The sequence below is a fragment of the Sebastes fasciatus genome, chromosome 7 (genome assembly GCF_043250625.1).
Source record: "Sebastes fasciatus isolate fSebFas1 chromosome 7, fSebFas1.pri, whole genome shotgun sequence".
Lineage (NCBI taxonomy): Eukaryota > Metazoa > Chordata > Actinopteri > Perciformes > Sebastidae > Sebastes > Sebastes fasciatus.
Window position 1 is genome coordinate 16,274,239 of NC_133801.1, and position 14,790 is coordinate 16,289,028.

Here is a 14,790-nt window from a genome sequence, read left to right on the forward strand (position 1 = left end):
AAATAAATACATAGATAACATAATATTTTTATTGCAGCAACAAATTGGTAAAAATGTAAACAGAAATTAAAATTCCAGTTTATAATTTATATAGTAGACAGTAAAGAAAGAATTGAATTTAATAGATCAGCCCCATTGTCACCGATATACGATCCAGCTATTTGAGTCAGTATCGGCCCGATATCCCATCCGGTATCGGTGCATCCCTAGTTGTGAGGCAGCTCCAGAAATATTACGGAAATGAAAGTATTAAATCTGTGTTGCTTTCTGTTTGTTAAGAACATCATAAGTTAGGCTCCAAAGTTGCAGCATCACACCACATTTCCTGTTGGTACGCAACTGTAAAGTATCTTACTTCATTCTATACTAAGTGCAGTATGAAGTATGGAGTATGGAGATTAGTATGAAGTACATACTGTATAGTATTAATATGTAGTATGGAGTTGGGGCACAGCTTTGGGCTTCTTGTAACAAGAAAAACAATCTGATCTGGGCTCAAATGTATGGGTTTCTTCTTTGCAAGGTGGAGGTGTCAGATTGAGATAAGTGATGCAAGAAATGAAGACAAAACATTTTTTTTTTTTGCATCAGCTTTTAGAAACAACATTTTGCGTAGCATCCACGCCTAACAACGTTAAGCATGCTGGAATTAGTTGTTGTTTCAGATCCAAAACCTGTGCTCCCATGCTGTTGGAGGAACTGGCATCGACTTGTAACATGGTGAAGCAGCCTCTCCATCAGCTCTCTGAGCTCTCGTTTAAAATGGTTTTCAAACTTGTTTTGAAGTTTATAGCGTTCCACAGAACTTCCCACCATAAATGCTCAATCAGTCTTTCTATCAAATACAAAATTCATGACTTTTTGTTGCCAGTTTCCACTTTGAACAGGATTATTTTCACTTTTTTAACAGTCCCTCTGGTCCGCGACAGTGTTGAATTATTTGGTTATGAGCCTGTTTTAATGTATTATATAATTCTTTTATTTTTCACACTTCGATTTGGAGCAGCATCACAGCTGCTGTTATTAACGATGTGGTGGAACAACTGGCCTTCTCTCTCTCTCTTCACAGACTGTTGCCATGGTGATAATAATGAGAACAGGTGCAAAAGTCTTTCTGCATATTATTATTGGCTGTACAAAAAAAACAAAGTTTGTATTTATTGTGTACAAATGTTAATTAATAAAAAAAATATTGAAAAGTTGTTCCTGTGTTATTCTTCTATTTTATTTTTGCTCATTTTGTGTGTGATGGTCTGCCTTGCTGTATCTAAACATGTGTGTTTATGCACCTGTCCTACATATTTGATTATGTACACAATTGAGTCCAACTAACTATGTATCTGTGTATGTATGTGTGTGTGTTGTATTGACCTTCCAGTCTCTAGAAGTGGGTGTGATCGTGATAACTCACACTATAAACACCCGAGGCCAGAGTTTCCTGAGTGGAGCGGGAGGGGAAAGAGGAACAACAGCGCAGAGCAGCAAAGCAGCAACTGTGAACTTTTTATTTAGGTCACTGAATATGTTCATGCCAAAGGTTTTCCAGTTTTATTTTTCCCCAGTTTAACGATGTGCCATGCACTCCAGAGGACAACAAATGGGCTGGTCTCCTTCAGATTCTTCCTGTGTGAAGCTCTATCTGTGCTCTAACCCAGAGGGTACGTAGAAAAGCAAATGTTGTGTTCTTTGATCATGTTTCTTTTTGTTATGTTAGTGAAGAGTTTGTGTTTATGCTCTGTATAGATAGCGTGGTGGAGCGCAGAGCTCTGAGAGAGAGTGTGTTCCCCAAACTTAGAGAGCACTGTAGACACACACTGGGACTGGACGTCAGGGTGAGTACACACTTATCTAAATCTACATAGAAAACACATCAGTGATAATTGTTTGTGATGTGTACTGCAGATGGGACGGTGTTTCTTTTTTCTTATAAGGTTCTACTTAAAGTTGTACATCCTTTCCTTCCTTTTATCGCCACTTTAACACTTAATTTAATGTCATAACCACTCGCACTGTTAATGGCTTTTAGAGCTAGGAGGAGCATTCAGCTGTGGTTCAATGGGGGGAACAATGTGGATATCCTCCTTTATTTCAAATCTGTGGCAAAAGTTACAAACATAAAGTGGTTTGTGTTTCCAGTAATGTGTCCTTCCGGTGGTGCCTTTATTATTATTCTTTTTTCCCAGGTGGGAAAATAGACACAGTTTTATTCTTCAGCAGATAGAGAATCCTAAATATCTCATTATTAAGCATGATATTTCTCAATTAAATCGGCATATTACTTGTTTATACTTATAGTACATTCTGTCTAAGTTTTAACATTAACATATCTAAAAATAATTTTGGATTAGAAGATCCATCCTATTGTGGTAAACCCAAAAGTAAAAAGTAAATCACACACCAGGAAGTGGTGTCTGATAGTATTTTCTTTTCTTCTTTTATGATATATTTTTATTAAAGTTTCGCAACAGCTACAGGGCATTACAAATGTTGCTTTGCTCATAAACTGTTTAATATAATGGAAACTGCCCATGCATTCAGAGGGGAAAGTCCTCAGTTTAAGTTACTGTTTTGTCTGACCAACAGTCAAAAAATTAAACTATGGAATCAAACTATAATAATAATAATAATAATAATAATAATAATAATAATAATAATAATACAACTTCATTTGTAAAGCACCTTTCATACAAGAAATGCTGCTCAAGGTGCTTAACAATAAAGACAGTACATGCACTGAGTGCTTCACATAAAAATGAACATAAAAACATATTAAAGCATTAAGATGGAAAATAAAATCAGAAAAAACACATTATACAAGATAAAAGATAAAATTGGCGACCATAAAAATCCGCTAAACGGCAAACTGTGGGTTCCTGTGGGCTTTTATTCTGAAAAGCTGCAGCCAGAAAATTAATTTTCTGTCAGTCGACAAGAGGAATAATTGACTGTTTCTGCACTATTATAGACAGATTCAAGCATCGCTAGGGCTCCTCTGTGTAACATTGCTCACTGCCTAAAGTGGAATACAAAAGCAGTATTATTTGGTAGCTTCCAGTTGTGTGTGTGCGTATGTTTGTGTGTGTGTCCTTTATTCTTTCACATTATCCCCCTGAGGCCATCCCTTTAAAAGTGCAGTCAATTCTACTCTACTTTGCCTAATTAAATTTGACAACAACAATAAAAAGGATGAGCAGCTGTAGGGCGACTCTGTGCGTAGTGCGTCAGTGTGTATGAAATCACCTCGGGGCAGTTCAACCAGCACAGTGTGCCATCTCTTTTCAGCAGCATGTGTAATTAGAGAGTTGGAAGAATATCATATGTTACTGAGCCACCAAGCTGATTGTTACTGCACCTCACTGTGTGCTTTTCATAAACTGATTATCATTCATCTCTCCTCTAGATTGTTGACCACAGTGTGTTTGTGTGTGTGTGTATGTGTGTAGGTGATAGACCCATTTGAGTCCAGTGATCCCAGTCGTTGGCCAGATGTAAACACCAGACAGCAGCTGATTAAAGAATGCAGAAGAAGCTCCGCAGGACTTTTTCTACTGGTAAATAAATCACCCGGATTAATTTAGTTATGAGTTTATAGTAGTACAGCATGCCTCAGGTTCTGAAGGAGCATCATAGTGTTCAAAAAATAAAAATATATTAAAGTTGCAGCGGGTAGAATTGGAGCAAATCTGATTAAAAAAAGTTATTTTTATAAAACGGTCACTATATCCTGACAGTAGTGCATGAGACAAAATCATGTGCCTCTGTGTCCTCCGGTGCTCCTAATGGCATCAGTAAGATTTCACAGACCGGAGGAAAACAACCAATCAGAGCCGAGCTGGAGCCTGCTGTCTCTGAGCAGCTGTCAATCACTCGAGAAGTCTGATCAAACGATACACTACAAGATGTTTCTGAAAACATTTGAGGTGAGAAATAGGCATTAGAGTAACAGAATATTGATTCATATTTGATCAGAGCTGCCTAGTTTGACCGTTTGATTGGAGTTCACGAGTGATTTACAGCTGCCTCCGCTGAATGAACAGCCAATAGGAAAAATATATTTCTTTAAAGCCTGAAAACAGAGCCATGAGGAGGTGCAGAAGTCCAGTTTTCTCTCAGAACACTTGAATTACAATATGCTGAAAGGTTATTATGGAATTTTTGCCCAATGATGTCAAAAACATTCTGCCTACTGAAGCTTTAAATGAAATCACAGTAATACAGAATGACCAGCACAGTCCCTGTTGAGCTTTATAACTCCATAAACACCAATACAAGTGTGAACTAATCAGCACTGAACAAATGCATCCCATGCTGCTGTTCCTTCTGTGTCCACATGGCGGTGCTGCAGGCCCTGGTGGGACATCAGTACGGCACAGCCGGTCTGCCCGCCCAGGTGGAGGTGTCAGAGTACCAGCTGCTGCTGCAGGAGAGCCAGCAGGCGGGCGTCAGCACCCAGGAGCTGGAGAGAGCATACCAGAGGGACGAGAACACCGTCCCTCCCTCCTACTGCCTGACACCTCCACACAGACACACCTGCTGCCCTCAGGTGATCACACTAAACCTCAGAAATGCATGATTCATCTACTGTCTTCATCCTGATTAAATTATAATTAAGATTCTCTTGTTGAGCAAACAGGAGTAAGTTTGTCAAAGTACAGCTGCTAATTTAATGTGAGTACAAATTATAATTAGTGCCCCGGAAGAGGTCCTTAAATAGGCTACGAAATAAAATTGACCACACAAATAAAGCTCTCTCTTGGTATTGTTTTCCATATTAAACCATATTGATTTTAGAAATATAGGTTAATACTCCACTCCCCCTACTATATCAAATAACATTGCATTTCTATAGTGCATGTGATCATGTTTTGGATAAATAATATTTATTTCTATTATCACAACTTTTAGACTGTGGTGCTTTTTTCTAAAAAACTTTTTTTTGTTTTTTTTGTTTAGCAGGCAGAGGTTGAAGAGGAAGAGGAGATGAAGGCTAAAGAAGAAGAGCTGAGGAAGATGTTTCAGACTGCTGTGAGTCTGTGTGTCCACAATGGTGTTATAAGCCCAGAGAGAGCCCAGAGCTACTACAGATCAGGTGAGATATACATGTCTCTGTGTGTGTGTGTGTGTGTGTGTGTGTGTGTGTATTTGTGACGTTGAAGTGTAATTTAATATGTGCTTCTCTCCAGCGCTCGACGCAGATCTGCGATTTGCTCTGGACACCCGTCCTGATAGTGACATCATCAGACACTGTCTGGTTTACATCCACACGGTCGTCAACGCAAAAGGAGAGACACAACTTCAGACACAGTCAGAGGTAAAAGTCACCCATCACTTTCACTCACACAGATTATAGTGAGAATCATTGACAAAAGTAATTTTTTTTCATTTATCGATTTTTTCATGTAATGTTGTGGGGTTATTCCTTATTTCATGGGCTATTTTGGGATTTATACATTGTTATTACATACTTATATATAAAAAAAGCTAAAAACTAAGCATTCGAATACTGATTTGGAGGTCGATTACTACGGCAACGGTCGAAGCTTCGAAGAATTCGGGTCAGCCCGATGTGAAGCGTTTTTTTTTAGCTAATAAATCCCCACTGTAAACTGCTATAAACATCCAAAACATCATTTTTTTTTATTTCCTGACACAGAAATGTGATTTGTGTTTACAGAAGCATAGAGATGTGCTTAAAATATCTCTCACGTGTAGGTTTTTATAAATGATGGTTAATTTTTGTATTATAATTGAAATAGCTTAATATGAAATAGACAAGCATTTTGTATAAAAAATGCCACAGAAAGTGATAAAAAAAAGACTTCTCTTTTTTCTTTGATTAAGAAATTTTGGATTTTGGATTTTGTTATTTTAATCACCTATTTTATTGTATTTATGTTTTTATTTACTTCACACTGTTTTCCTACTATTACTATCATTATAGCTTTTAATTCTATTATATTACATTTTTATCATTTTATTGTGTTGCGTGCATTGGTCTCACATTATAAAATTGTTAAATGATTTCATTGTTTTGTCTTTTCTGTTTCATGGTCCACACCGTCAGCGGCACCTACCTGTATAAAAGGTGCTCTACAAATAAAGTTTGATTTGATTTGAGATTCTGTATTTTTAGGCCGCTACCTTTGACCTACAGACAGCACCGACTGATGGACAATTATTCTCAGACCTTTGTGACAACTTCCTCCCTGGCCTCATCACTTCCTCCCAGCTTCTAGTCTACACAACCACCACAGAGTGTGACAGGCGCCATGGTTACACGACAGCCAGGAGACGGGGCTATGCTGAGTCTCTGTGCCAGCAGGTGTACTCTGACCTCGTGGGGTTGATTGACAGCTGGAGCGTCTTAGAAAGCAGAGAAGGCTCCCAGCTCGGCGATGCTTTGGCCAGAGAGCAGGCGGAGCAGGAGGAGCTGTGTGACGTCCTGGCAAGATTTTATGACGTCCTTCGGCCGGAGGAGGAAAAGGTCAGGATGAAGGGATGGTGAACACCATTTATATGTATAATTTCTAACTACTTATGGTGTCTTTTTTTTTTTACCAATTCAAAGTCACTTTGTGGATATTTTCTGATCTATTTTCCCTGTGTTGTGACATTCCGATAAAGCCAAACATTTCAGGTGCAACACTGCATCACTAGAGTTTCCTTTTCCTTTGCTGCAGGTCAGGGCCTATGTGGAGCAGAGCAAACAACAGCGCCCACTAGTGGTGACAGGAGGACCGTGCACAGGAAAGACCGTTCTGCTGGCACACTGTGCTCAACAGGTGAGTGGACTGAATGTGAAATGTGAAAAGATGTTAACATCCAAACAATAAAATACATGCTACAAACAGAAAGTCGAGCTAGAAATAAGTATTCACAATTAAGTAGGATGAACTCACACATTTTCTTCTTCCGTTTTTTTCTTTTTTATCAAAAAAGTAGCAACTGTCCACTTAAAAAAGAGGAAATTGTCATTTTTATCCCTCTAATTTGTGAATTAAATGGATCTTTTTTAGCTTGAAGCATTTAAAAATAAAATAGTTAGTAACAGAAAATTAATTTGCAATTATTTGGATAATTATTTAATTGTTAAAGTCATTTTTTTAAAGCAAAAATGCCCATAATTCAGTGGTTATAGCTTCACAAATATGTTTTTCTGAGTCCTGTAGTTGGGTTTTGGACTGTTGGAGAAAAAAATAATTTAAATACATCCCATTGAGTTAGTTTTCATTAGTGACATTTTATAGACCAAACAATTAATCTATTCATCAGGTAATGAATCTTCAGATTACAGTCATTGATAATGACGATAATTGATAGCTGCAGCTCTACTTAATAATATTTATATTAATATAGAGTTAACGAGAAGTGTTTCTGGTACTTATTAGCTTTATCATGAGAAATTACCCATGTGACTAAATCTTAGGTTCCAAGCAGGATAAATAAAAGCCAACACGGCGTTGTAACACAGTGATACAGGAATCTGTAACTACATGGTCTTGATAACATGTAAAGAAGTGTTTTGTCTCTCTCCTCAGATAAAGTCTTGGCTACCAGACTGTGATCCTGTGGTGATCACTTATTTTTGCAACTTGTCAATCAACCCTTCACCGTGGCACCTGTTGTCGAGCCTGTTTTATCAAATTGTCGGTAGATATCACAGCGATTCTTCCTCTAAGCAGAATCCCAGCGACCTGGACAATCTGAGCTGCATCACTGACCTCAGCTGTAGCCCGACATCCAACATTTGTCTCTCTGAGATTAAAGAGCGTCTCTCATCCCTCCTCTCCTCCAAACCCTCTATCAAACAGCCTCTAGTTCTGATCCTCGATGGCCTGGATCACATGGAAAACAACTGTGGAGGTCACATCATAGAGAGCCTCCCGTCGCCCCTTCCTCCCAGCGTCAAACTCATCCTCACAGTCTCCTCCAACCGAACGCAAGTCCTGCAAGCCATCAACCCGCAAAGAAGTCCACCTCAGAGTGTGTCAGAGGGAAGCGAGAGGGAGTCGGGATATGTGTGTGTTCAGCTGGGATCGGTGGACAGGAAACAGTGTGCGAAGATGTTGGCGTCACTGCTGAGCAGTTCAGGGAGGAGGGTGACGTCAGGACAACAGGCGCTGGTGAACCAGGCGCTGACTTCCTGTTGTCTGACTCTCTACGCTCGACTCCTGCACCTGCACACCTCGCTCTGGCACTCTGGTACGACCAATACAGTAAACACACCTGGATGTGGTGCTCAGTCCTAACAAGCCCAGTTTAGTTTAGTTTATTTAGATCCCCATTAGCTACTGTATTGCAGAAGTAGCTACTCTTCCTGGGGTCCTAATTCATATTTATAACAATACTTCAATAAGAAAATACATATATACATCAATATACGCCTGTTACATTCATTACATTCATACTCACAATAATATTCAATAAGTAACACAACCATAAGACACACAACAACCACCACCAACTCAAAGCATATCTAATACATATGATAGCTCTCAACTCTTTTCTTTCCTCTGAAGTTATCAATCTTTAAAATATAGGTCACAAATATGTAGTTTCATTTCTTTCAGCTAGGGGACTGTAGTTTTTAGCAAATGTTTTTTTTTGTATAGAGTTCTTTTTATTGGTATTTTTTCATTATACAAAATATAGTCCTCTTGACATGTATATATACATACAGTACATTCATCACCCCCTCCCTCACCCTCACCCTCCCTCTCCCACATCCTCTCGTCCAGGGTCACACAAATCACAGAAAGAAATCAAATGTACACATACAGAAAAAGTAATTAGACAAATAATAATAGTAATAGTAGGTAATTAGAAATAAATAAATAAATAATAATAATAATAGATACATTAAAATAATAATAATACATTAAAAAAATAATAAGAAATAATAATAATAATAATAAACAAATACGTAGGGTTGCAACCAACAATTGCCTTCATTATCGATTTTTTTAGACTTTTTTTATTTTTACTGTACATTGTTAATAACATTTTATTACAGAAAAAAATGAGGTGACATTTGCATTAACTAATTTTACATACTACATTTTCAAATACATTCAAAAGGATTACAAGAATTAAGAAGAAGAAAACTTTAATATCTAAATCACCATATTAAGTTACACACTTGACACTCAACTTTTCCAGCCATAAGAAATAACAACTGTTTGATTTTTGACTATAAACAGAGCTCAAAGAAATGCTGATACATTTCAACACAGTCTGATTATATTACATTTCTGTCCTTCTGTTCCTTTTTTTTTCCTCGTCATCAGATTCAGATGTGACCGAGTCGTCTCTCCCTGACGGCGTCCACTCATCCATTTCTGCGCTGCTGGATCACCTCGAGCAGAAACACGGCTCCTCCCTCGTGGCCCGTGGCGTCTCCTACCTCACCCTCTCCAGGACCGGGCTCACTGAGGCCGAGTTCGCCGATCTGCTGTCCAGCGATCACACGGTGCTGACTGAGTATGCTCAGCGGGATGAGAGCCCTTCCTCCAATGTGAGGGTCCCACAAGTTGACGTGGAGAGACTTCTGTTGGATCTGAGGAGGTGTCTCATTAAGAGGACAGTTGCAGGGTCACGTGTTTTGTTCTGGGTGAGCAGGCATTTCAAGCTGGTGGTCGCTAAGAGGTGTTTAGGCACTTGTGAGGTGAGGAGGGAGATTCACTTAGCGATGGCGGACTATTTTAGTGGCCGATTGTCTTGTGAAGTTGCAAAACCACTTCTTGTAAAGCAGAAATCTGGACCAAACAAGGACACCGCCCAAATGGAAATATACATTGACAGGCAGCCACCCAGCCAGCCGTTTGTCTTCACCTCTTCTTTCAAAGAGGTCGGCCGAGTGAACCTCAGGAAGATCTTAGAATTGCCGCATCACTTGCAAGAAAGCGACCAATGGGGGGAGTTGGAGCATGGACTGTTAATGTCTTTAAGTTTTCACCAGGCTATGGTTCAAGCAGGACTCCTGGGAGATCTGATAGCCATGTTGAAGAGCGATGTGGGGTCATCTTACTTCTGTTTGTCAAGGGAAAGAGCACTCCTAGCAAGCATATTAAAGTCTTGTGTTTGCTTACTGCGGAGTTCACCCCTGCAGCTGCCCTCAGTGATGGAGACGAGCCTCCTGCCTTATCTGGAGTTCTTTCCTGCACTCCAAGGTTACGCCAGAGAGATCAGACAGGAGAGGAGGAAGAGAGGAAGCGGATTAGGAGTAGCGCTTTGCCCAGCTACCTCCTCTGTTCCCCCCACACAGCAGTTAAAATGTGGCGCCAAAACAAAGGACGTCTCTGTTAGAGAAGCAGCCGGGACAGAGTGTGGGATCGTAGCAGAGATCATGGATGATGGCACGGCTTGGATTTGGAAAGGCTCTGGGTGTGGCGTGGTCAAACTATCGCTGAGCTGTGAACAAGAGGAGCTGAGGTTTGCAGGAGTAAAGAGCAGCGGTCAATTCATGCTGCTTTCCACACGATGCAACAAGCTTTTCTTGTGGGATGTGACGGGCCCGGAGATGTTTCTGCAGGTTAATAAAGACCCTTTAAAAACAGACAAAGTTGAGGGGTTTGTTGCACGTCAGAAAAAGTTCTTTATGTGGTGGAAAGAGCAGAGTTTTGTGAGTATGTTTGATGTCTCCAGTGAGACCTTGACTCATTTCCAGTGTCAGAGCGACGTGACCTGTTTGGTATGCTCCTCTAATGGCTGTTACATGTACTGTGGGCAGGAGGAAGGCACAGTGTCCATATTTGACACAAACACCGGCAGCCTCCTCGGCAACTGTTCAAACTCAAATCACAATGCGGTCACATCAGTGATTCTGTGTGAAGATAAGAGGGAAATGGCATGTGTTGACAGGACTGGCAGTGTAACCCTATGGGATGTGGCGGCCAAAAGAAAACCACCCAGACTTGTCACAGAAAGCTTTACTGGGGGTAAATCTATCAACATCCTCAATATAGATTACTCAGATGAAATCGGCACTTTATTGGTGTGTCAATCTCACCAGGTTGCACTGTGGGATACATGTGACTGGGAGCTGTGGGACCAGTTCTTAGCTCCACAGGAGAGGGCCTTCACTCAAGCCGTGCTCGCCCAGGGCGGCCACCTTTTCCTGGCTTTGTTAGACGCCTGTCCCTTTGTCTTGGTGTGGAGGGTCAGCACAGGGGAGTGTGTTCTCTCCTTAGAAACGAACACGCAGCCTCCTCATACGCTCCTCAAAACGGCCTCAGATGTCGTTTGCGTCGCTCACGACGGCGGCCTGACAGTGTGGGACTCTGGGATGATAGACGCCGCAGGTACAGCTCCGAAAATGGGGCGTGGAGTGAAAGAAGTGGTGGTTGAGCGAACAGGCTTCTACACCTCTGATGGGTCGGAGACGGTGTGGAGATGGAGATTAGAAACGGGACTTCCGCACGCTAACTTCTTACATGACGGTCCCGTGGAAAAACTGCGTCTTTCCCCGGATAACATCCACCTTGTGACACTCTCAGCTGGTGAAATATACGTCTGGCAGACAGAAACGGGTCAGAACGTCCTGCGTGTGAGTGGCAGCAGAGCGACAGACATCCTCATCACCCCCAACAGTAACTTCGGGGTCGGTATTTCTGAGCGAGGGTTGTCTCGCGTTTGGAGGCTGGCACATGGGAGCATTGTATGCAACATACACCCACACCTATCTGACGCCCAGGTGACGCCTGAGAGCACCTTCCTTATTGGCCTTCGCCGTGGAGATCTGTTAGCCGCCAGTCTGTGGTCGGGCTCGATCAGCAAGCGTTTCTCCTGCGTGGAAAGCTCGGAGCACGTTGTCGCTTTCCACACACTTTCAGAACACCAAGAGTTTGTGGTGGTGATGGGCGCCTCGGGGGCGGTGTACACCTGGAAGGTAGCAGAGGAGACGCTGTGCAGACACTTCCAGCTGCCCTATAGGTTTCACTGTCAGCCACAAGACTTCCAGATGTCCTCTGATGGGAGCTACGCCCTGCTGTCCACTGATAATGAAGCTGTCAACCTCTTGGACTTATCTCAGGTCAGACTGTGCTCATTCAAGGCTGAGGGTCCTGTCATTAACGCTTGTTTGGATAAAATTGGACGCTACGCTGCCTACATATCCCGCCCCACCACCACCACCACCACCCTGGAGAAAAACTGTCACCTGCACACGAGGTCCGTCCTCACCGTTGTACGACTCGCAGACGGGGAAAGAATAGGCAGTGTGTATCTGGCTCAGAATCCGTCGACTCTGGTTGTGAGTGAGCAGCAGTGTGTGTTTGTGGGATTTGAGGACGGGTCCGTAGGTGTGTATTCAATCTTAGATGGCACGATCAACGGAGAGGAGTCGGTCAGGTGCAGAGAGAATTTGAATGGTCGGTTGAAGCAATGCCCCTTTGACAGAGCATTCAGCTGGTTACCACTACCAACCCCCAATATTACATGGCCTTAAAGGAACAGTGTGTAGCATTTAGGAGGATCTATTAGCAGAAATGGAATATAATATTCATAACTGTTTTCATTAGTGTATAATCACCTAAAGCTAAGAATCGTTGTGTTTTTGTTGGCTCAGAATGAGCCCTTCATACAGTTTCCCAGAACGGACAAACCAAACACTGACTCTAGAGAACCTTTCACATTTTTACGTTACCTGAAGGCCACCGTAGTTCTCCAACACGCTTGTGAAACTGTGGTAACATCAGTGGGGGAAGAAGTACTCAGATCTTTTACTAAAGCAAAATAGCAATAATACAGTGTAAAAATATTTTGGTACCAAATTATATATATATATATACCAAAAGTAAAAGCATTCATTATGTATTATAATAAATGATGCATGTTACATCACTAATATTGCAGCTGGTAAAGGTGGAGCTAATTTCAGCTACTTTATATACTGCTGGATAGTGTAGTACTTTTTCACTAAACAAATGATGAGACCGAGTCCCTTGTCTGTTTATCCGAGAGATGAGGCTTCCGGTCTGCAGAGTGACAAACACTTGCACACTACATGCTCTTTTTATACACTTTTGACATTGTCTTATCTATTCTTTTAGTCCCTTAATCTTGAACCAACAGAGACTCAACACAAGACTCATTGTTGTTCACACAGGACACAGAGAACATGTTTTTGCAAAAGCTTTGGCCTGTTGGCCTTTTACAAAGCAGTAAAGACAATATATATTATAACAGTAAAAAGGCTGATTATACACTACAATAGCTTAATCCATAATGATATATTATAATTTATTAGTTGATTTATATTTTCTATTAATAATCGGAATCTGCAAAGTAACTAATGTTGTCAAATAAATGTAGTGGAGTAAAAAGTACAACATTGGCTTCTAAAATGTGGTGAAGTAGAAGTATAAAGTAGCAGAAAATTAAAATATTCAAATAAAGTACCTCAAAGTTGTACAAAAAAAGGTACAGTACTTAACAGTTAAAATCCACCACTGGGTAACGTGAGCCCCCAAGTGCAAAACCGTGGTACCGCCAGCCGCCGTCTGATTTCCGTTGCTCCTAAAGTAGTGTTATTATGGTGAGGATGGCTTCTGAGCGAGGTGAACGGCGTTACCACGATTTTTCCACTTGGCGGCTCACGTTACCGCAGTCTTGGAAAGAGAGGAGTGAGAAGGTACTCAGTCGGCTGCAGTCTGCAACTACACCACTAGATGTCGCCAAATTTTACACACTGTACCTTTAAGATTACATTGTTGTTAGGCTGTGTTTTTAAAATACATCTATATAGATGATAAATGTGATAGCACACAAAGTATGTGCATATGTGTGTGGTATATAAATAAAAATACTGCATTTGATTGGGAACATACAGTACATATGTAAATTTATTGTAATATACGATGTCGTATTATGTGATTTTATGTAAGATGTGCTATTCTGTATTTTTTTTAAATTTATTTTCTTTTTCTTAAAAGCCTAACCAGGGACAAGGTCTGCAAATTAGCTATGGCTAGAAGTCCTATATACCTTGCATCGGTTGCACTTTGATTAAGTGTAACAATGCCTATTTATTGCCCCTGTCAAATAAACTCATAAATAAATAAAAAATGTGTCAATGTGTTCTGCCAACACTTCTGTGGAAACTGCTGCACAATTTGTTTCAGTTTCAGCTAGTCTGAAACCATGATGATGATGTGGATAAGGATGAGGATGAGGAGGATACACCTCACTGCAGAAATTTACCAAGCATTTGAGTTTCATTTTTGTGAAAACAAAACCAATATCTGATCAGTTTGAGCCAATAGCTACTGCATGTATTGTTAACTCATTTTTTTATACATTTATTCGTAATCATAAAATAATATAGTATAAATGCCTTATTATATCTCTGTTTCTGTATTCAAAATCAATGCAACTTCAACATGCCTAAATAAAATTTTGTATTTGTAAGAATACCTGTCATATTGCCAGAAATGTAAGAAAATAGTGTCTGTAAATGTTTGTTTTTTACATTAAGAGATATCGAAAGTGACTACTGAAAGATAGCAGATCTCTTCTAGCAACTTCTGTTGCTGTCGTGCTGCCTTCCTGGCTTCTTGGTAAGCTCGTAAATTACAGGACTTATTATTAGTGTTATTGTTATTTCTTTCCCTGGTTTTGTTTTGGTTTTAAATGTTGAGGTTGTTTTCACTAGTGTACTTGATGGGTTTGTCTGTAAGCTCATCTACTTAAAAGTTGGTTTATAGACTGTTTTAATTACAAACAGTGGATTGCATACATGAAAACAGCCTTGAAAAAAGGGAAAAAATAAAGTATATTAAAAAAAAAAAAGAA

General features: G+C 40.4%; 1 protein-coding gene across 1 annotated transcript; it reads left to right on the forward strand.

The window, feature by feature from the left end:
- Positions 1-1,395: 1,395 nt before the first annotated feature.
- LOC141771518 (NACHT and WD repeat domain-containing protein 2) lies at positions 1,396-14,759 on the forward strand. Its single transcript, XM_074641892.1, has 10 exons — positions 1,396-1,658; positions 1,744-1,832; positions 3,444-3,551; positions 4,346-4,543; positions 4,954-5,089; positions 5,184-5,311; positions 6,134-6,484; positions 6,681-6,782; positions 7,539-8,202; positions 9,288-14,759. The coding sequence occupies exons 1-10, from the start codon at positions 1,577-1,579 to the stop codon at positions 12,443-12,445; spliced, it is 5,016 nt and encodes a 1,671-aa protein (XP_074497993.1). The 5' UTR covers positions 1,396-1,576; the 3' UTR covers positions 12,446-14,759.
- Positions 14,760-14,790: the final 31 nt, after the last annotated feature.

Excerpts from the sequence above, each read along its gene's own strand:
- LOC141771518 (XM_074641892.1), top strand. The coding sequence starts at position 1,577 with ATGCACTCCAGAGGACAACAAATGGGCTGGTCTCCTTCAGATTCTTCC. Across the intron at positions 1,833-3,443 it reads CACTGGGACTGGACGTCAGG|GTGATAGACCCATTTGAGTC; the intron begins GTGAGTACACAC and ends GTATGTGTGTAG. Across the intron at positions 5,090-5,183 it reads CCAGAGCTACTACAGATCAG|CGCTCGACGCAGATCTGCGA; the intron begins GTGAGATATACA and ends GCTTCTCTCCAG.